This window comes from Entelurus aequoreus, linkage group LG09 (genome assembly GCF_033978785.1).
Source record: "Entelurus aequoreus isolate RoL-2023_Sb linkage group LG09, RoL_Eaeq_v1.1, whole genome shotgun sequence".
Taxonomy (NCBI): domain Eukaryota; kingdom Metazoa; phylum Chordata; class Actinopteri; order Syngnathiformes; family Syngnathidae; genus Entelurus; species Entelurus aequoreus.
In genome coordinates, this window is record NC_084739.1 from 32,850,789 (window position 1) to 32,867,757 (window position 16,969).

Below are 16,969 nucleotides of genomic sequence, written 5' to 3' on the forward strand. Positions count from 1 at the left end.
TGTATATATACATGTATATACATATATATACTGTATATATATGAGTGTATGTATATGTATGTATATATATACATATATATATATATATATATATATACATATATACACACATATATATATTCACACACACACACATATATATGTGTGTATATCTTCATTTTCTTTTATCATGCATACACATTAGGTCAATATTATTTGTATTTGCTTAACATAAAAAACACATTCAGTAAATATACTGTCATTAAATGTGTACTGTATTTTGTCGACATTAATAACATTTTCCCCCCCAAAATTGTAACTGTCCATTTGTAAAATGTCCACTGCAGAAGATGTTAGTTCTCAGGGGGATTATGTTATGTAACATGTAAACATCCTTCATTTGCGTATTAATGACGTCACAATTATTTGGACTTTAGCAACACGTTTGTGTTAAAAAATACCACAAGTGTGTATTTTCCTAGGTCATGACAGTGCTACACAAACACAGCAAGCACATCAACAGTGTGAAAAAATACATCTACAAATGTATTTACAAGCTTAGACATATGTGTTCATTCCCCATGTTTCAATCTTTTTGTTTTTTTTGCACTGTTCCACTTCCGGCCGGGTGGCTCTCCTCAACACACACTTGACTGTTGTCCTGTTCCTTACCAAACATGGCAGCAAACAGTTCTTACTCTATTGTAGAATATTTCGGTGGGGATGACGGTTATCGATGCGGTTACTGTAAAAACGAGAAGGGAAACTTTTCTCACGGTAAGTGTCTATTAGCAGCATAGCAAAAGCTAGTCGCTGTGAACCATGATGGTTGGTTAGCATGCAAGTATGCTAAGCAACTAGCTCTTCCTGTCAGCCTATACAGTGTTGGAGGTGCTAATGTGTCTTATATCTGCTGCATGGCCACTGAACATGTGTGCAGAATCATCAGGTTATTCTATTGGCATTTAACTGATCGCTCCAAGTTTCGGACAAGGAAAACTTGCTACAAAAGAGATTGTAGCGCGTCCATTAATTTGAGTCAGTGTTACAGATTTGTTAGTGAGTTTTGCTTGTTTTCTCATGACTAACACTGCTCCATTAGAAGATAGATGACTGCTGTGTAGGTAACTAGCGTCAAGCCATGGCGAAGTACCTTTTGCAGGACAGTGCAGACTATGAAAACAAGGCTGTGCCCGCCCATGCGGCACTCGTCAAACTGTTTGCCACTGCTGTGTAATGGAGAAGATTAATTGATTGAGAAGTTTATTGACATCTTAAAGAATTGAATCCATGTAATGCTTTAAAAAGGCAAATGGATGGCACAAAAAGCCAAAAGCTTGTTTCCAATTGTAAATAATGTAAAAAATTCAATGTGATTATCTTGTGTGATGACTGTATTATGATGATAGTATATATCTGATAGTATATATCTGTATCATGAATCAATTCAAGTGGACCCCGACTTAAACAAGTTGAAAAACTTATTCGGGTGTTACCATTTAGTGGTCAATTGTACGGAATATGTACTTCACTGTGCAACCTACTAATAACAGTCTCAATCAATCAATCAATCCATTGTTGTCCATTAAATATTCATCACATTTCATACGTTCAATAATAAAATATATATAACCTGTAACATGTATATAAAAAAATATGTTAAAAAATGTATAAATTATGTATATGTACACTTTATACATTAGGGGTGTGGGAAAAAATCAATTCGAATTCAAATCGTGATTCTCGCATTGTGCGATTCATTAATTTGTTTTATTTATTTATATTGAATTTTATTTTTTATTTTTTTTTATTAATCAATCCAACAATATAATACACAGCAATACCATAACAATGCAATCCAATTCCAAAACCAAACCCGACCCAGCAACACTCAGAACAACAATAAATTGAGAGGAGACACAAACACGACACAGAACAAACCAAAAGTAGTAAAACAAAAATGAATATTTTCAACAACAGTATCAATATTAGTTACAATTTCAACATAGCAGTGATTAAAAATCCCTCATTGACATTATCATTAGACATTTATATATTAAAAAAAAAAAGAACAATAGTGTCACAGTGGCTTACACTTGCATCACATCTCATAAGCTTGACAACACACTGTGTCCAATATTTTTACAAAAATAAAATAAGTCATATTTTTGGTTCATTTAATAGTTAAAACAAATTTACATTATTGCAATCAGTTGATAAAACATTGTCCTTTACAATTATAAAAGCTTTTTACAAAAATCTACTACTCTGCTTGCATGTCAGCAGACTGGGGTAGATCCTGCTGAAATCCTATGTATTGAATGAATAGAGAATCGTTTTGAATCAGGAAAAAATCGTTTTTGAATCGAGAATCGTGTTGAATTTAAAAAAAAAAAAAGATTTTGAATCGAATCGTGACCCCAAGAATCGATATTGAAATGAATCGTGGGACACCCAAAGGTTCACAGCCCTAGTATACATGTCAGGTGATTTGAAAAAACAATATATACAAAAAATACATAGTGTGCATAGTCATGTACACTATGCACATGTTGACTCCAAGAGTGTGCAAAACAGAATGAAAAATATATATACACTATAACCACATATAAACCTGTTTGATGCTTCGAAGAGTTGCTGGGGATCAATTTTGGTTCCGATCAGGTAGAGGTTTTAAGAAAGGTTTCAAAACCTCAGCTTGCCTCCTTAAGAAGTGGTAAAGGACAAGTGCAATGTATGTCATGAGTACATATCCGGTTCTTTTGTTGAACAGCCGAGGCTCGGGTCAACTGGAGGATTTATTTAATTAGATTAGACGAGTAAATGTTACAGCGTTGGTCTCACTCCTGCTAATGCATCTGTCAGTCAGTCAAGGGCAAGAAATTAGCCCTGACGGGGAAGTCTTTGCCCTCTTTATTGGACAAGTGTGTGTGTTCAATAGGGGTGTAATCATTAGTTTTTACAACAATTGGGATTTGATTCAGAATTCATTGTTGGCGTTAACGCACTTTGTGTGTATTTTTACGCATTTAAATCAGAAAGGACGCGCATTTCCGGAAGGCCGGACGCGGATTCTTTTTTTTTTTTTTACCAACCCTGCCTTCTGCGGGTCAAAATTCCGGTTTACTTGTTTTTTTATCCATTATCGCTTTCCGCTGGTGTTTTGTTTATATTTGCCGAGTCAAATTTCCATCCCAGTTTATTACGCTTTTTTTGGTCGACTTCAAACTAATGAACTTTCCGGTACAATTTCTTAAATTTTGATTCGCTGAAAGTTTGATCAATTAAAAATAATGCATTTCCGGTATTAGGACTCCCGCGTGTTATTGTTTTCGTCATGGCGAGCAATAAACCCAAGAAGCGAAACTTCAATGAAAAATAGCTTCAGGAGCCACTTTTCAGCAAATAGGTCACTTATGAAGATGGAAAGATGTTTTGCACGCCATGTAAACAGGCTAAGAAAAAGAACACTTTTATGACTAGGTGCACTGATTTTCAAAGATCCAGCCTCACCAGGCACCAAGAAACATCATGTTACACCTTTCCTGCTTGTTGGCTCCTTGACAGTGGTCGAGGAGCGCAGGGGAGACGTTCCCTCCAGGGCCGATATGTTGTTGGGGGTAACACACTCCACTTTACCCGGCAGTGGGTCCCTACAGTTCCGCTCTTTGGTCGGAATGACGGGGCCGTCGATTTGTTACAACTCTTTATTTATGTTTTCCACAAAACCAAGCGGACATCCACCATGTTATTAACACTCCTGAACATGCTAGCGCTACCTCTCCTAACTTGCCCACTCACTTACACACGTCACTCACCCCACATATTGCCATTCTTAAAAGGGAACACACAGCTTACGGCCATAACGAACCAGAGACGAAATGCTTGAGGCATTGAGTGCTACTGTATTAAATGACATTGAAAGTAACTTGCAAAATTCTAAGTTTGTTGGCATTATTTGCCATGAAAGTGTAGATGTGGCGGTTTTTAAACGACTGATGATCTACATCCAGGTGAGAATAATCTATTAAATATGTCATTTGCATGTATGCCCTGGCACACGATTATCATAATTTCATGACCGAAGCAAAAAAATGTTTACATTTTTATACTGAAATAAATACATCTATAACTTATTAAATGAAAATATAGAAAACAATACCGGCAGCGGTGAAGTTGAGATCCATGAACGAAAGAAGAACGTGAATCAATGTTTAAAACTTAATAAATTTACATATGCATAAAAATGTGTTTTCTTTTGTATTATTTTTCTTATGAATTAAGTAACGTTTATGACAACCTTTTTCCAAAACACAATATAGAATGTGAGATATAACAGTATAATGCATACATTTATCATTTGTTTTCAAAAGTGTTACAAAAAAGTGGGACCCCAAAAATTTACTGTGGGACCCCATTTTTATGACTTGATTGGGTCCCTTCGACCCCATTTTGAAAATTCCTAGCGCCAACACTGAGAATTTGTGGATGCTGATACAATTCAGACACTATTTTTTTTTAGACTGATACGATCCAAAACGATTCAGTGAGTTGAAATCGATTCAATAATCTTTTGGCAAAAAAGAAAAAACAAGTGTGACTGTGAAGAAAATACTTGATATTAGACACTACAGGTGAAGTTTCCTATATTTCTGTTATTTCTTGAAAGGGAATTGGGTATAAATGAAGTATGCCTACACACAAGCAAGTAAATAACAATTAATAGCCAATGCATTCCCACATTATTTGAATTAAGGGCAACCAGCACTTGAGGTTGAATTAACAAGAGGAAACCTTTTCTGCTCACATTTTCAGCAGTCAATAATTTTTTTAATAAAAGTACAGTAACAGATATTTTAACAGTATATTTACCTGCTGCTTTTGCTTAGGTTTTTTTTTAACATAAAATAATACAATATTAATATCAAAGATATAGTGCAACCAACATTTCTTCAGTTTGAATCAACAGTAGGTTTACCTGCTACTTCTACTGTTGTTTTTTGACATAGAAATAATACAAAAACAAAATAAGTCATTGAAAAAAAGTTAAGTGCAACCAAATCTCCAAGTTAAATGAGGGGTGGTTTGACCTGCTACTACTCTCGTTTTAATAAACAGCTACGATAGAGAAAAGTCACTACAAATACAAACGCCACAACAGAATAACTTGAAGCCATAATGCAACAACTAAAGTATAAGCCAAACCACGTCAATACAAAGACGGAACTTAAGTGACAGCAGACCTTTTCCCACACTCAGACTTTCTGAGACGGAACGTTAAAAACTGTGTAATGAACGCAGTTGAAAAAGTAAGTGGGACCACTTTTTTGGTCATACATTTGTTTTAACAATACTAATACACTATGTTCAGGAAGTTGGTCCATCGCTGTTATTTGCTCAGCTGTCACTTTTGTCATGTCCGTCACATCCTTTGTAGCTTAAAATTGTGCTGCAGCGTTTTTATTTCTTGTGGCTTTTGCAATCATTCTGTACCTGAAAGTTGTTGTGATTTATGATATTGTCTTGTCAATTGCATTTGTTGTGACTTTTCTCAGCCACTGGAGCTATCCGCCATTTTTGTTTTGCTGACTGATGGAGATGATGCCACAAATGGGCAGTCTGACTTGAATAAAGTTTAGCGGCCTCATCATTAAGAATGTTAAACTTCATATACAATATTTTCCTTTTTCTAGTATCGATAAAATCGATCAATCTTTTTTTAAAACAATGTTGGATCGATACATATCTTCCGAAAGACAAATTTGCAGAGCAAAGACCGATGTAGTTGAATCTAAGGAATTTTAATCAATATTGATTAATCGTTACACCCCTAGTGTTCAAAGTTAATTTATTGTTGGGTCCATTTCTGGGACTGAGTTGCTTGGTAAGTTTCAAGGTTTATTTTGGGAATGTAGATGTGTAGCTAAAATATTCCTAGGACTACGACTTTTGTTTTTAATCATTGGGGGCCTGTGTGTTGTTATTGCAGTAATCATCAACATGAGCATGTGTAACCCCTGCTGAATACACTGGAATTGTCACTAGTCCAAGCCTCCTGGGCTCTGCGTTGTGTTTGTGGAATTATGATGGACAGGAGACTTGGATGATGTTATGAACACCACTTACTTCCTGATGTGAAATGGAATGTGCACTGGTCAGCACAGTGAGGCTCTATGTTTTTCAACCTTTTTTGAGCCAAGGCACATTTTTTGCGTTGAAAAAATCCGGAGGCACACCACCAGCAGAAATCATTAAAAATCGAAACTCAGTTCACAGTAAAAAGTCGCAACTGTTGGATATGACTTTAAACCATAACCAACCATGCATCAATATAGCTCCTGTCTCAAAGCAGGTGTACTGTCATGACCTGTCACATCATGCCGTGACTTATTTTTAGTTTTTTGCTGTTTTCCTGTGTGTAGTGTTTTAGTTCTTGTCTTGCGCTCCTATTTTGGTGGATTTTTCTCTTTTTTGGTATTTTCCTGTAGCAGTTTCATGTCTTCCTTTGAGCGATATTTCCCACATCTACTTTGTTTTAGCAATCTAAAATATTTCAGTTGTTTTTATCCTTCTTTGTGGGGACATTGATTGTCATGTCATGTTCGGCTGTACATTGTGGATGCCGTCTTTGCTCCACAGTAAGTCTTTGCTGTCGTCCAGCATTCTGTTTTTGTTGACTTTGTAGCCAGTTCAGTTTTAGTTTAGTTTAGTAAAGTGCAAACTTAAAACTCTTGTCTTGAATAAAATATTTCTGTAAATAAAATATAGTATTGTACATTGTATGCTAATAAATAATCAAGTAAAACATTGAGAAGACTATAGTTTTAGTAAGTAAATGAGTCCGATTTCTCAAAGGGGCGGCGTGGCGAAGTTGGTAGAGTGGCCGTGCCAGTAATCGGAGGGTTGCTGGTTACTGGGGTTCAATCCCCACCTTCTACCATCCTAGTCACGTCCGTTGTGTCCTTGGGCAAGACACTTCACCCTTGCTCCTGATGGCTGCTGGTTAGCGCCTTGCATGGCAGCTCCCGCCATCAGTGTGTGAATGTGTGTGTGAATGGGTGAATGTGGAAATACTGTCAAAGCGCTTTGAGTACCTTGAAGGTAGAAAAGCGCTATACAAGTATAACCCATTTATCATTTATCATTTATTAAATAGTTCGGCTCTAAATAAGCCTTCTGCAACCCATGGAAACACCTTAATCTGATCGTGTTTGGTTTTTGAAAAATTGGACTAACACACTTGGATTATGCAATTGAAAACCAGATCTCTCGAGGGAGTGTGTGCGTCCAGACGGGACCCTTCGTATCGCGCATGCATCAGTCTCAACGTGCGGGATACAACCCGGAAGCAGATACCATTCAATAAAAACAGCAAAAATTGTAGTGAAGAGTAGACTGTTTATTTGCTTCACAAATTAAAAGAACATATAATTTTGAAGTGCATCAATGGTAGAAAAAAAGAAACCGATGTATTTAAGAAGGTAACGAAGGAAACGTCAAATGCCGACTTAATTCAGACTCCTGAACAAAATACGAATGAGATGAAAGATTATGAAGCAGGTATATTAAAGGTGAATTATAAAACATACACAAACCTCTTCATGCTGCATTTGTGCAAGCCAACTGATTCACTTACCGCACAACGGGCGAGATAGTCCAGAACAATAGCAACCTTCCTCCGGATATTAGTCGGGGTACGTAGAGTCTATTTCTTTGGATTTCAAACTCCTTCCATCAAGCCACAAAACCTTTTGAATGAACTTTGAGACATTTAAAAGTTTTGTTTCCATGATTTTCGTTCGAAAATCTCTTCCGCCACCTTTCTTTGCATCCGACCTGATACATTCTTGTTGGTAGCACAATCCGTAGCGCAATCAAGATAATTTTTTGATGCTGTCTGTTATTTATCATCAGCATAGCCATTAGAGACGTAATATTTGTAATCTGTGCCAATATTACTTACTGTGCAAATAAACTTTGATTGATTGATATTACAGCGGAGGTCAGTTAAAACAAGTTATAAGGATCCGCAAATCCTAATGTGATGTCATAGGTCAGGGGTCGGCAACCCGCGGCTCCGGAGCCGCATGCGGCTCCTTGACCACTCTGATGCGGCTCAGCTACATACATGCCGACCCCCCCGATTTTCTCAGGAGATTTATGGATCTCAGTGTCTCTCATAGATTACTCCCAGGGAAAAAATAATCCTATTTACACTCTAATTACTAAATAAAGGGCGTGCCCTAATTGCACTGCAGTAATTGTCCTCTATAGCATTTACATATAGCGTGCCAGTCCCAGCCGCATGTTGTTATTCCTTGCACACACAGGGGACAGCAAGGCATACTTACTCATCAGCCACACAGCTTACACTGACGGTAGCCATATCAAACAACTTTAACATTGTTGCGTTACAAATATGCGCCACACTGTGAACCCACACCAAAAAAGAATGAAAAATACATTTCTGGAGAACATCCCACCGTAACACAACATAAACACAACACAACCATTACCCAGAATCCCATGCAGCCCTAACTCTTCCGGTCTACATTATACACCCCCGCTACCACCAAATCCCCCCACACATCAACCCCCCCCCCCCCCTTCCGTGCGTTGGTTGAGCGGAAGAGTTAGGGCTGCATGGGATTCTGGGTATTGGTACCGTCAGTGTAAGATGTGTGGCTGCTGAGGTAGTAGCCTTGCTGTCAATTACGTGAGCAAACTGAAGCTGCATTCTACATGTGGTCGAGCAGGTACACTGTTAGGGCAGACCGCAGAGGGTGCTAATTGCAGTGTCATCACGCTCTGATATTCGGGAGTCTCCCGGGATAAATGAGAGGATTGGCAAGTATAACATCAAATTTCCACATTAAAGTGCGTGCTGGTGCGTGTGTCGGAGACCCCTGGTTAACATAGCACAAAGCATTTAAGCTTTGTATGCGGCGTTTTCATTTTAAATTTTAGAAATTTTTTTGTGGCTCCCATTACTATCTTTAATTTGTGAAACTTGCCAAAATGGCTCTTTGAGTGGTAAAGGTTGCCGACCCCTGTCATAGGTCAACCGGGAAAGTAATTCAGTCATCCGTGCTAAAATTAAATAAGCGTATCCCAGTGTACAGGAGGCACATGGCAGATAACCAATAGCCGCATTTGAGAGTGTGTATAGACACTTGGACTTTACACGTAGGAGTGAAAATCCCCAAAAAAATAACTATTTGAGTAATCAGACTAATTTAGTGCATAGAAACGTAGTGAGTGACTGTTTCAGTAATCATTCTCCACTGTGCTTCTTTCTTATCGTGGTACCTTGTTTAAATAAATACACCACAGTAAGATGCTTTTTAGCTGGAGTTTGTTTGTTGTTGAGGTCTTGTTTGCTCGTAAAGAGTTGCATTTCCCGTACTCGGCTGAAAGACTGTTTTTTCAGATGCTGTAATAAGTTTTTTGTGACGCTGCCTTTTTAAACAAACTTTGAAACGTGCTGACATTGGTTCTACGCCTATTGCCGCAAAACCAAACAACTACCGGTAATAGCACTGTTCTTTTCTTTGGAACAAACTTTGCGTTCTAGTTAGCATTAGCTATGTTTTGCTAGGTGTGTGAGTCTCTGCTAAGGAAATAAGGAGGAGAATGGATAAGAGGAGAAAAAACATCTATTTTCAATGCTTACGTGACACACTCGCTCACTTGACAGTACATTCAATGACAAACCGAAAGAAAAGTGGATTAGGAGCTGATGAACGATACCACCACCACCTTGGCAGGAAGGTGAATGATGCAGCTCATTAATAAATAAGTGAGATAGAAAAAAATTGTCATTTATAAAATTAGATCGCATTGAATCAATTATTCTACAGTTTTTTGACTACTATATCTTGTTTGTAATAATATTCTATTCCTCAGGTATGTGGTCTCATGCCATGACAGTTCAAGACTATCAAGACCTCATAGACAGAGGATGGAGAAGGTACCAAGTGTTTTTGTCTGCTTTTGACCCACCGATCAATTAGTTTAATTATTTCAGCCCAATTGCATATTTTTACTGTGAACTAAATTAGTTTTTTCATTTCATAGAAGTGGAAAATATGTTTACAAGCCTATATTGAACAAGACCTGCTGTCCACAGTATACTATCAGGTATGATTTTCGAACATGAATGACAAACCTTTTCACTGGTATTTGCTTGGAAGCATTTTAACTGCAGCTTCTACCCTGTGCTCCCCATCAAGATGTGATCCTGTGAAATTCCAGCCTTCCAAATCCCATAAGAAAATATTGAAGAAGATGATTAAATTTCTTTCTAAAGGAGAATTACCAAAAGGACCCGGTGAATCTGGTGAGTATTATAATAAAATATACAGGAATATGTTTTTGTTTTTCAAATGTTCATTCTCCTTATTTTTTACTTTGTAGGGGGACCAATGGACTCAGTGTGTGAAGAATCAGGTGCACGAGAACCGAGTATAAAAATGCCAAAGTCTGCTATTACGGACATTCAAAAGGAAGCACTGGAGTGTCCGGCTATCATAGTAGTTAAGAGGAATGAAGCAGACACCACACCCACTGGGTCAGAACTACCCAGAAAAGATCCAGGCTCTGTCTTAGATAGAAGAACGACTCCAGCTCCTAAACCTGGTAAGAACTCTGGCAAATCATAGCATGATGTGTGGAAACTAGTGCTGTCAAATGGTTGTTAATATTTTAATTGGATTAATCATATTTTGGTATTTGGATTAATCATAATTAATCACAGTTGATTACTTGCTTGCGTAATTAAAATTTGCCTAAGAAAAGATCCCAATATTTGTACACAAATGTAATTTTATTGTCAAAATGTACTCCAGGAACGTTTTTAAAGGTTTTACTTGTATGCATGTCATTTATTTGCACAAAGCTTGGTAACAGTTTTTTCTAAAGTTCTTTCAGGCTGTGTTTTGGAGTGAGCACATCACTCCAAAACACATCACCATGAGTGAGGTGACACCAGTCGGTGTCACCTCACTCATTTTTGCACTGACTTATATATTTATCCGATCACGGTTAAGGTAAAAAATCTTGTACGGTAAATTGCATTGCATTTTTTTGTGATTAATCACATGAGTTAACTCATTAATTTTGACAGCCCTAGTGGAAACTACATAGCGTGACCTAAATTATTTGTTTTTTATTATTGTCAGGCTTCAGTGTGTTGATGTCCTAACTTTATTAGTCACGTAGTTATTTCACCTGAAAGGGACATATCATGGTACCCTTAAAGTACTCTAATTTCTTTCAACCAAAAATACAATGTCACATATTCCATCCATATCAAAAAATGTGTACTTGTAGCACATCAGCATGCCAGAGGGGCACAGTGTTAAAGGGGTACTGCACTCTTTTTGAAATTTTGCCTAACATTCATAATCCTTGTGTAAGACAAGAACACAAATCTTATAATGCTTTCTAACTTTTAAATAAACACTAGCAAAAGATGGCTAACAATGCAGATACTTTGATATATTCCGCCTATGAAGTGCTCTAAAAATAATCTGAAAACCTCTGTTTAATATACATCACATGCTGTAAGTATTGATGTAATGTAGTAACAGGTAAATTCATGATAACATTTAATACTTATGTGTTTTGGTCATTTTGAGCATCACGGCGGCACATTGATTTCACAGACACTTCCCAACGTTCGCTATTTCCTTCAATAACTACTACTAATCATGGTGGACTTTATGAGAGCCGGCAACGATTACTACTTTGGGACAAATGATGATCCACAACCTTATGTTTTTGAGCCTGAATATAAGGAGGATGAGTTACAAGTTTAAAAGCTGGGGAATAAGCATATTTCGCTCTAATGAAACACTAAGCATCATGTAGCACTAATGCTAAGGGCTAAAGAAGAAATACAATCTAATAACATAATAAAACAAAACAATCACTAACTGTACAATCTCTGCTCTCACTGAGATGTTGACTGATTGGATGTTTGTATCTTTCAGCACAGATGATGATTTAGATGATGAATTAATCGCCATCCTTACTAGTAAGGTAAAAACAAAGTGGGCGCAAACGAATCACTAACAATGTTGCTATTACTTGGTTAATATGCAGTTCATGATATGTAAATGACATGACATGTAGATGTCATGTAAATTGTTTTTTGTTTTTTGGATGTTTTTAGAGGGTTTTATGGGCGTTGTATATTACCAATTACAATGCATAAAAAAGCGAAAAACTCCAGTTCTCACCTTACAAAGGGATTGTGATTCTCATGCTGTAAAACTGGTTAGGCTTTCCTTAAACTTTAAAGGCTGTTCTCAGCCAATCACATTCAAAGGGAAGTGATAACAAACTTGAAAATCCCATTAGGCACAGGAAATAGTACTTCCAGTTGTTTGTATTTTAGCCATCAATCACTTTCATTACATTCATTCATGCTTAACCATGAAGTAAGACTAAGTTCAGACCTCACAAATTGTAGTGCAAAAATACACTGTACATTGCTGCCTGCATGTAATTTAATCTTGCTGACGCGTTTGCAGACATAAACATAGCATGAATATGTTCCAGTCTACGTCGCCGCTATACTTTTAACAGACACCCTCAGTGAGATGTCTTTCAGCTAACTTTGTTACAGGAGTGTTTACATTAGTTTAACTTGAACGTGTGCGCAGCTGCACATCTTCATGATGGTATATGTAGATAGGGAAGTATGACAAGTGCTCCCGAAATGTAAATTGACAAAACAAGAGCTTCTAGGCTGGTCAATCGTAGAAATGTATTTGCCAGAAAACAAAGTGCAAAAGATGGCCAAGTAAACTGTGAGCATGGTTAGCCTCACACTTTAAGAGGATTGAAAACGTTACTCTCTATTACAAAATCCAAAACCAGTGAAGTTGGCACGTGGTGTAAATCGTAAATAAAAACAGAATACAATGATTTGCAAATCCTTTTTAACCTATATTCAATTGAATACACTGCAAAGACCAGATACTGAACGTTCGAGCTGGTAAACTTTATTTTTTGCAAATACTAGCTCATTTGGAATTTGATGCCTGCAACATGTTTTACAAAAACTGGCACAAGTGGCATAAAAGACTGAGAAAGTTGAGGAATGCTCATCAAACACTTATTTGGAACATCCCACAGGTGAACAGGCTCATTGGGAACAGGTGGGTGTCATGATTGGGTATAAAAGCAGCTTCCATGAAATGCTCAGTCATTCACAAACAAGGATGGGGCGAGGGTCACCACTTTGTGAACAAATGCGTGAGCAAATTGTCGAACCAGTTTAAGAACAACATTTCTCAACGACCTATTGCAAGGAATTTAGGGATTTCACCATTTATGGTCCATAATGTCATCAAAGGGTTCAGAGAATCTGCAGAAATCACTGCACATAAGGGGCAGTGCCAAAAAGCAACATTGAATGCCGGTGACCTTCAATCCCTCAGGCGATATTGCATCAAAAACCGACATCAGTGTGTAAAGGATATCACCACATGGACTCAGGAGCACTTCAGAAAACCACTGTCAGTAACTACAGTTTGTCGCTACATCTGTAAGTGCAAGTTAAAACTCTACTATGCAAAGCGAAAGCCATTTATCAACAACACCCAGAAACGCCAGGGCCGAGCTCATCAAAGAAGGACTGATGCAAAGTGGAAAAGTGTTCTGTGTCCACATTTCAAATTGTTTTTTGAAACTGTCGACATTGTGTCCTCAGGACCAAAGAGGAAAAGAACCATCCGGACTGTTATAGGCGCAAAATTCAAAAGCCAGCATTTGTGATGGTATGGGAGTGTATTAGTACCCAAGGCATGGGTAACTTACATCTGTGAAGGCACCATTAATGCTGAAAGGTACATACAGCTTTTGGAGCAACATATGTTGCCATCCCAGCAGCGTGTTTTTCATGGACGCCCCTGCTTATTTCAGCAAGACAATGCCAAGCTACATTCTGCATGTGTTACAACAGCGTGGCTTTGTAGTAAAAGAGTGCGGGTATTAGACTGGCCTGCCTGTAGTCCAGACCTGTCTCCCATTGAAAATATGTGGTGCATTATGAAGCGTAAAATACGACAACGTAGACCCCGGACTGTTGAACAACTTAAAGGCCTACTGAAACCCACTACTACCGACCACGCAGTCTGATAGTTTATATATCAATGATGAAATCTTAACATTATAACACATGCCAATACGGCCGGGTTAACTTATAAAGTGACATTTTAAATTTGCCGCTATACTTCCGGTTCGAAACGCCTCTGAGGATGACGTATGCGCGTGACGTAGCCCGGGGAACAGAGGTATGCCTTCCCCATTGAATACAATACAAAAAAGCTCTGTTTTCATTTCATAATTCCACAGTATTCTGGACATCTGTGTTCGTGAATCTGTTGCAATTATGTTCATTGCATTATGGAGAAAGAAGCTGAGCAAGCAAAGAAGAAAGTTGTCGGTGCGAAACGGACGTATTTTTCGAACGAAGTCAGCAACAACAGTACACAGCCGGCGCGTCTTTGTTTACATTCACGAAAGATAAAGTCAAGATGGAAGAACTCGGATAACAGAGACTCTAACCAGGAGGACTTTTGACTTCGATACACAGACGCCTGTAGAGAACTGGGACAACACAGACTCTTACCAGGATTACTTTGATTTGGATGACAAAGATGCAGAGGTGCTACCGTGAGTATGCAGCTTTGGCTTCTAAACATTTGATCGCTTGACCGTATGTGCGCAACTTTTTTTTTGCGTATGTACGTAACTTTTTTAAAAATATATAAGCTTTATGAACCTTGGGTTAGGTGAACGGTCTTTTGGGCTGAGTGATTGTGTGTGTTGATCAGGTGTTTGAATTGTATTGGCATGTTCTATGGAGCTAGGAGCTAGCATAGGAGCTAGGAGTTAGCATAACAAAGACGTAGGTGTTTTTATGCAGGATTAATTTGTGTCATATTAAATATAAGCCTGGTTGTGTTGTGGCTAATAGAGTATATATATGTCTTGTGTTTATTTACTGTTTTAGTCATTCCCAGCTGAATACCAGGTACCGTGAGTATGCAGCCTTGGCTGCTAAACATTTGATAGCTTGACCGTATGTGCGCGTCACGTACGTTACTTTTTAAAAATATATAAGCTTTATGAACATTGGGTTAGGTGAACTGTCTTTTGGGCTGAGTGATTGTGTGTGTTGATCAGGTGTTTGAATTGTATTGGCGTGTTCTATGGAGCTAGGAGCTAGCAGAGGAGCTAGGAGCTAGCATAACAAACACATAGGTGTTTTTATGCAGGATTAATTTGTGGCATATTAAATATAAGCCTGGTTGTGTTGTGGCTAATAGAGTATATATATGTCTTGTGTTTATATACTGTTGTAGTCATTCCCAGCTGAATATCAGGTACCGTGAGTATGCAGCCTTGGCTGCTAAACATTTGATAGCTTGACCGTATGTGCGCGTCACGTACGTAACTTTTTAAAAATATATAAGCTTTATGAACCTTGGGTTAGGTGAACGGTCTTTTGGGCTGAGTGATTGTGTGTGTTGATCAGGTGTTTGAATTGTATTGGCGCGTTCTATGGAGCTAGGAGCTAGCATAACAAACACGTAGGTGTTTTTATGCAGGATTAATTTGTGGCATATTAAATATAAGCCTGGTTGTGTTGTGGCTAATAGAGTATATATATGTCTTGTGTTTATTTACTGTTGTAGTCATTCCCAGCTGAATATCAGGTCACCCCCGGCTCTCACAGCATCTTCCCTATCTGAATAGCTTCAACTCCCCACTAGTCCTTCACTTGCACTTTACTCATCCACAAATCTTTCATCCTCGCTCAAATTAATGGGGAAATTGTCGCTTTCTCTGTCCGAATCTCTCTCACTTCATGCGGCCATCATTGTAAACAATAGGGAACTTTGCGTATATGTTCAATTGACTACGTCACGCTACTTCCGGTAGGGGCAAGCCTTTTTTTATCAGATACCAAAAGTTGCGATCTTTATCGTCGTTGTTCTATACTAAATCCTTTCAGCAAAAATATGGCAATATCGCGAAATGATCAAGTATGACACATAGAATAGATCTGCTATCCCCGTTTAAATAAAAACAATTCATTTCAGTAGGCCTTTAAGCTGTACATCAAGCAAGAATGGGAAATAATTAAACCTGAAAAGCTTCAAAAATTGGTCTCTTCAGTTCCCAAACGTTTACTGAGTGTTGTTAAAAGAAAAGGCCATGTAACAGTGGTAAAAATGCCCCTGTGCCAACTTTTTTGCAATGTGTTGCTGCCATTAAATTTTAAGTTAATGATTATTTGCAAAAAAAAGAAGTTTCTGAGTTCGAACATTACATATCTTGTCTTTGCAGTATATTCAATTGAATATAAGTTGAAAAGGATTTGCAAACCATTATATTCTGTTTTTATTTATGATTTACACAACGTTCCAACTTCACTGGTATTGGGTTTTGTAAATGACCAAATATGTTTTGGGCAAATTAGATTAATCGGAATTACCCATGCTGATGTTTCTGTAAGTGCTGTCTGCCCAATTAGTTCAAGCTTGTACAACTTTCAGTAAATGGAACTCTACTGGGATCTACTTTCCATGACTCACACTAATGCACCTCCTTGATAAATTAAACAATTTGATGATTTGCTCATACACACCAACATTTTTCGACTGCAGTATACAAATATGCTCCATGACAGTTGTTCTTATTATGGCGAACAGTCCCTGCAACTTTACAAGTAAATAGGTCAGTCCAAAAATTTGGGATCGACCTCGATTTTGTGCTTTGGTGGCAGTGCATAATTTTTTGTTTTTGTGATGCCACAAATATTGCTTCTTTTTTTAGATACAACAGACACATCAGAATAAAATGTAACATACGAGAGTTACACTGCATCCGGGAAGTATTCACAGCGCTTCACTTTTTCCACATTTTGTCATGTTACAGCTTTATTCCAAAATGGAGTACATATACTTTGCCC

General features: G+C 37.8%; 1 protein-coding gene across 4 annotated transcripts in view; it reads left to right on the forward strand.

Annotated features, from left to right (window-relative positions):
* Positions 1 to 578: 578 nt before the first annotated feature.
* Positions 579 to 16,969, forward strand: part of LOC133657362 (arginyl-tRNA--protein transferase 1) — a 97,957-nt gene continuing 81,566 nt past the window's right edge. For 3 of the 4 annotated variants that reach the window (XM_062058610.1, XM_062058612.1, XM_062058613.1), the window contains exons 1-5: positions 579 to 756; positions 9,886 to 9,949; positions 10,057 to 10,119; positions 10,212 to 10,318; positions 10,396 to 10,617. In XM_062058610.1, coding sequence (XP_061914594.1) covers positions 657 to 756; positions 9,886 to 9,949; positions 10,057 to 10,119; positions 10,212 to 10,318; positions 10,396 to 10,617 — 556 coding nt within the window. In that variant the 5' untranslated portion in view covers positions 579 to 656. The remainder of the gene's footprint in view (positions 757 to 9,885; positions 9,950 to 10,056; positions 10,120 to 10,211; positions 10,319 to 10,395; positions 10,618 to 16,969) is intronic. The other variant, XM_062058614.1, reaches the window with a different exon arrangement.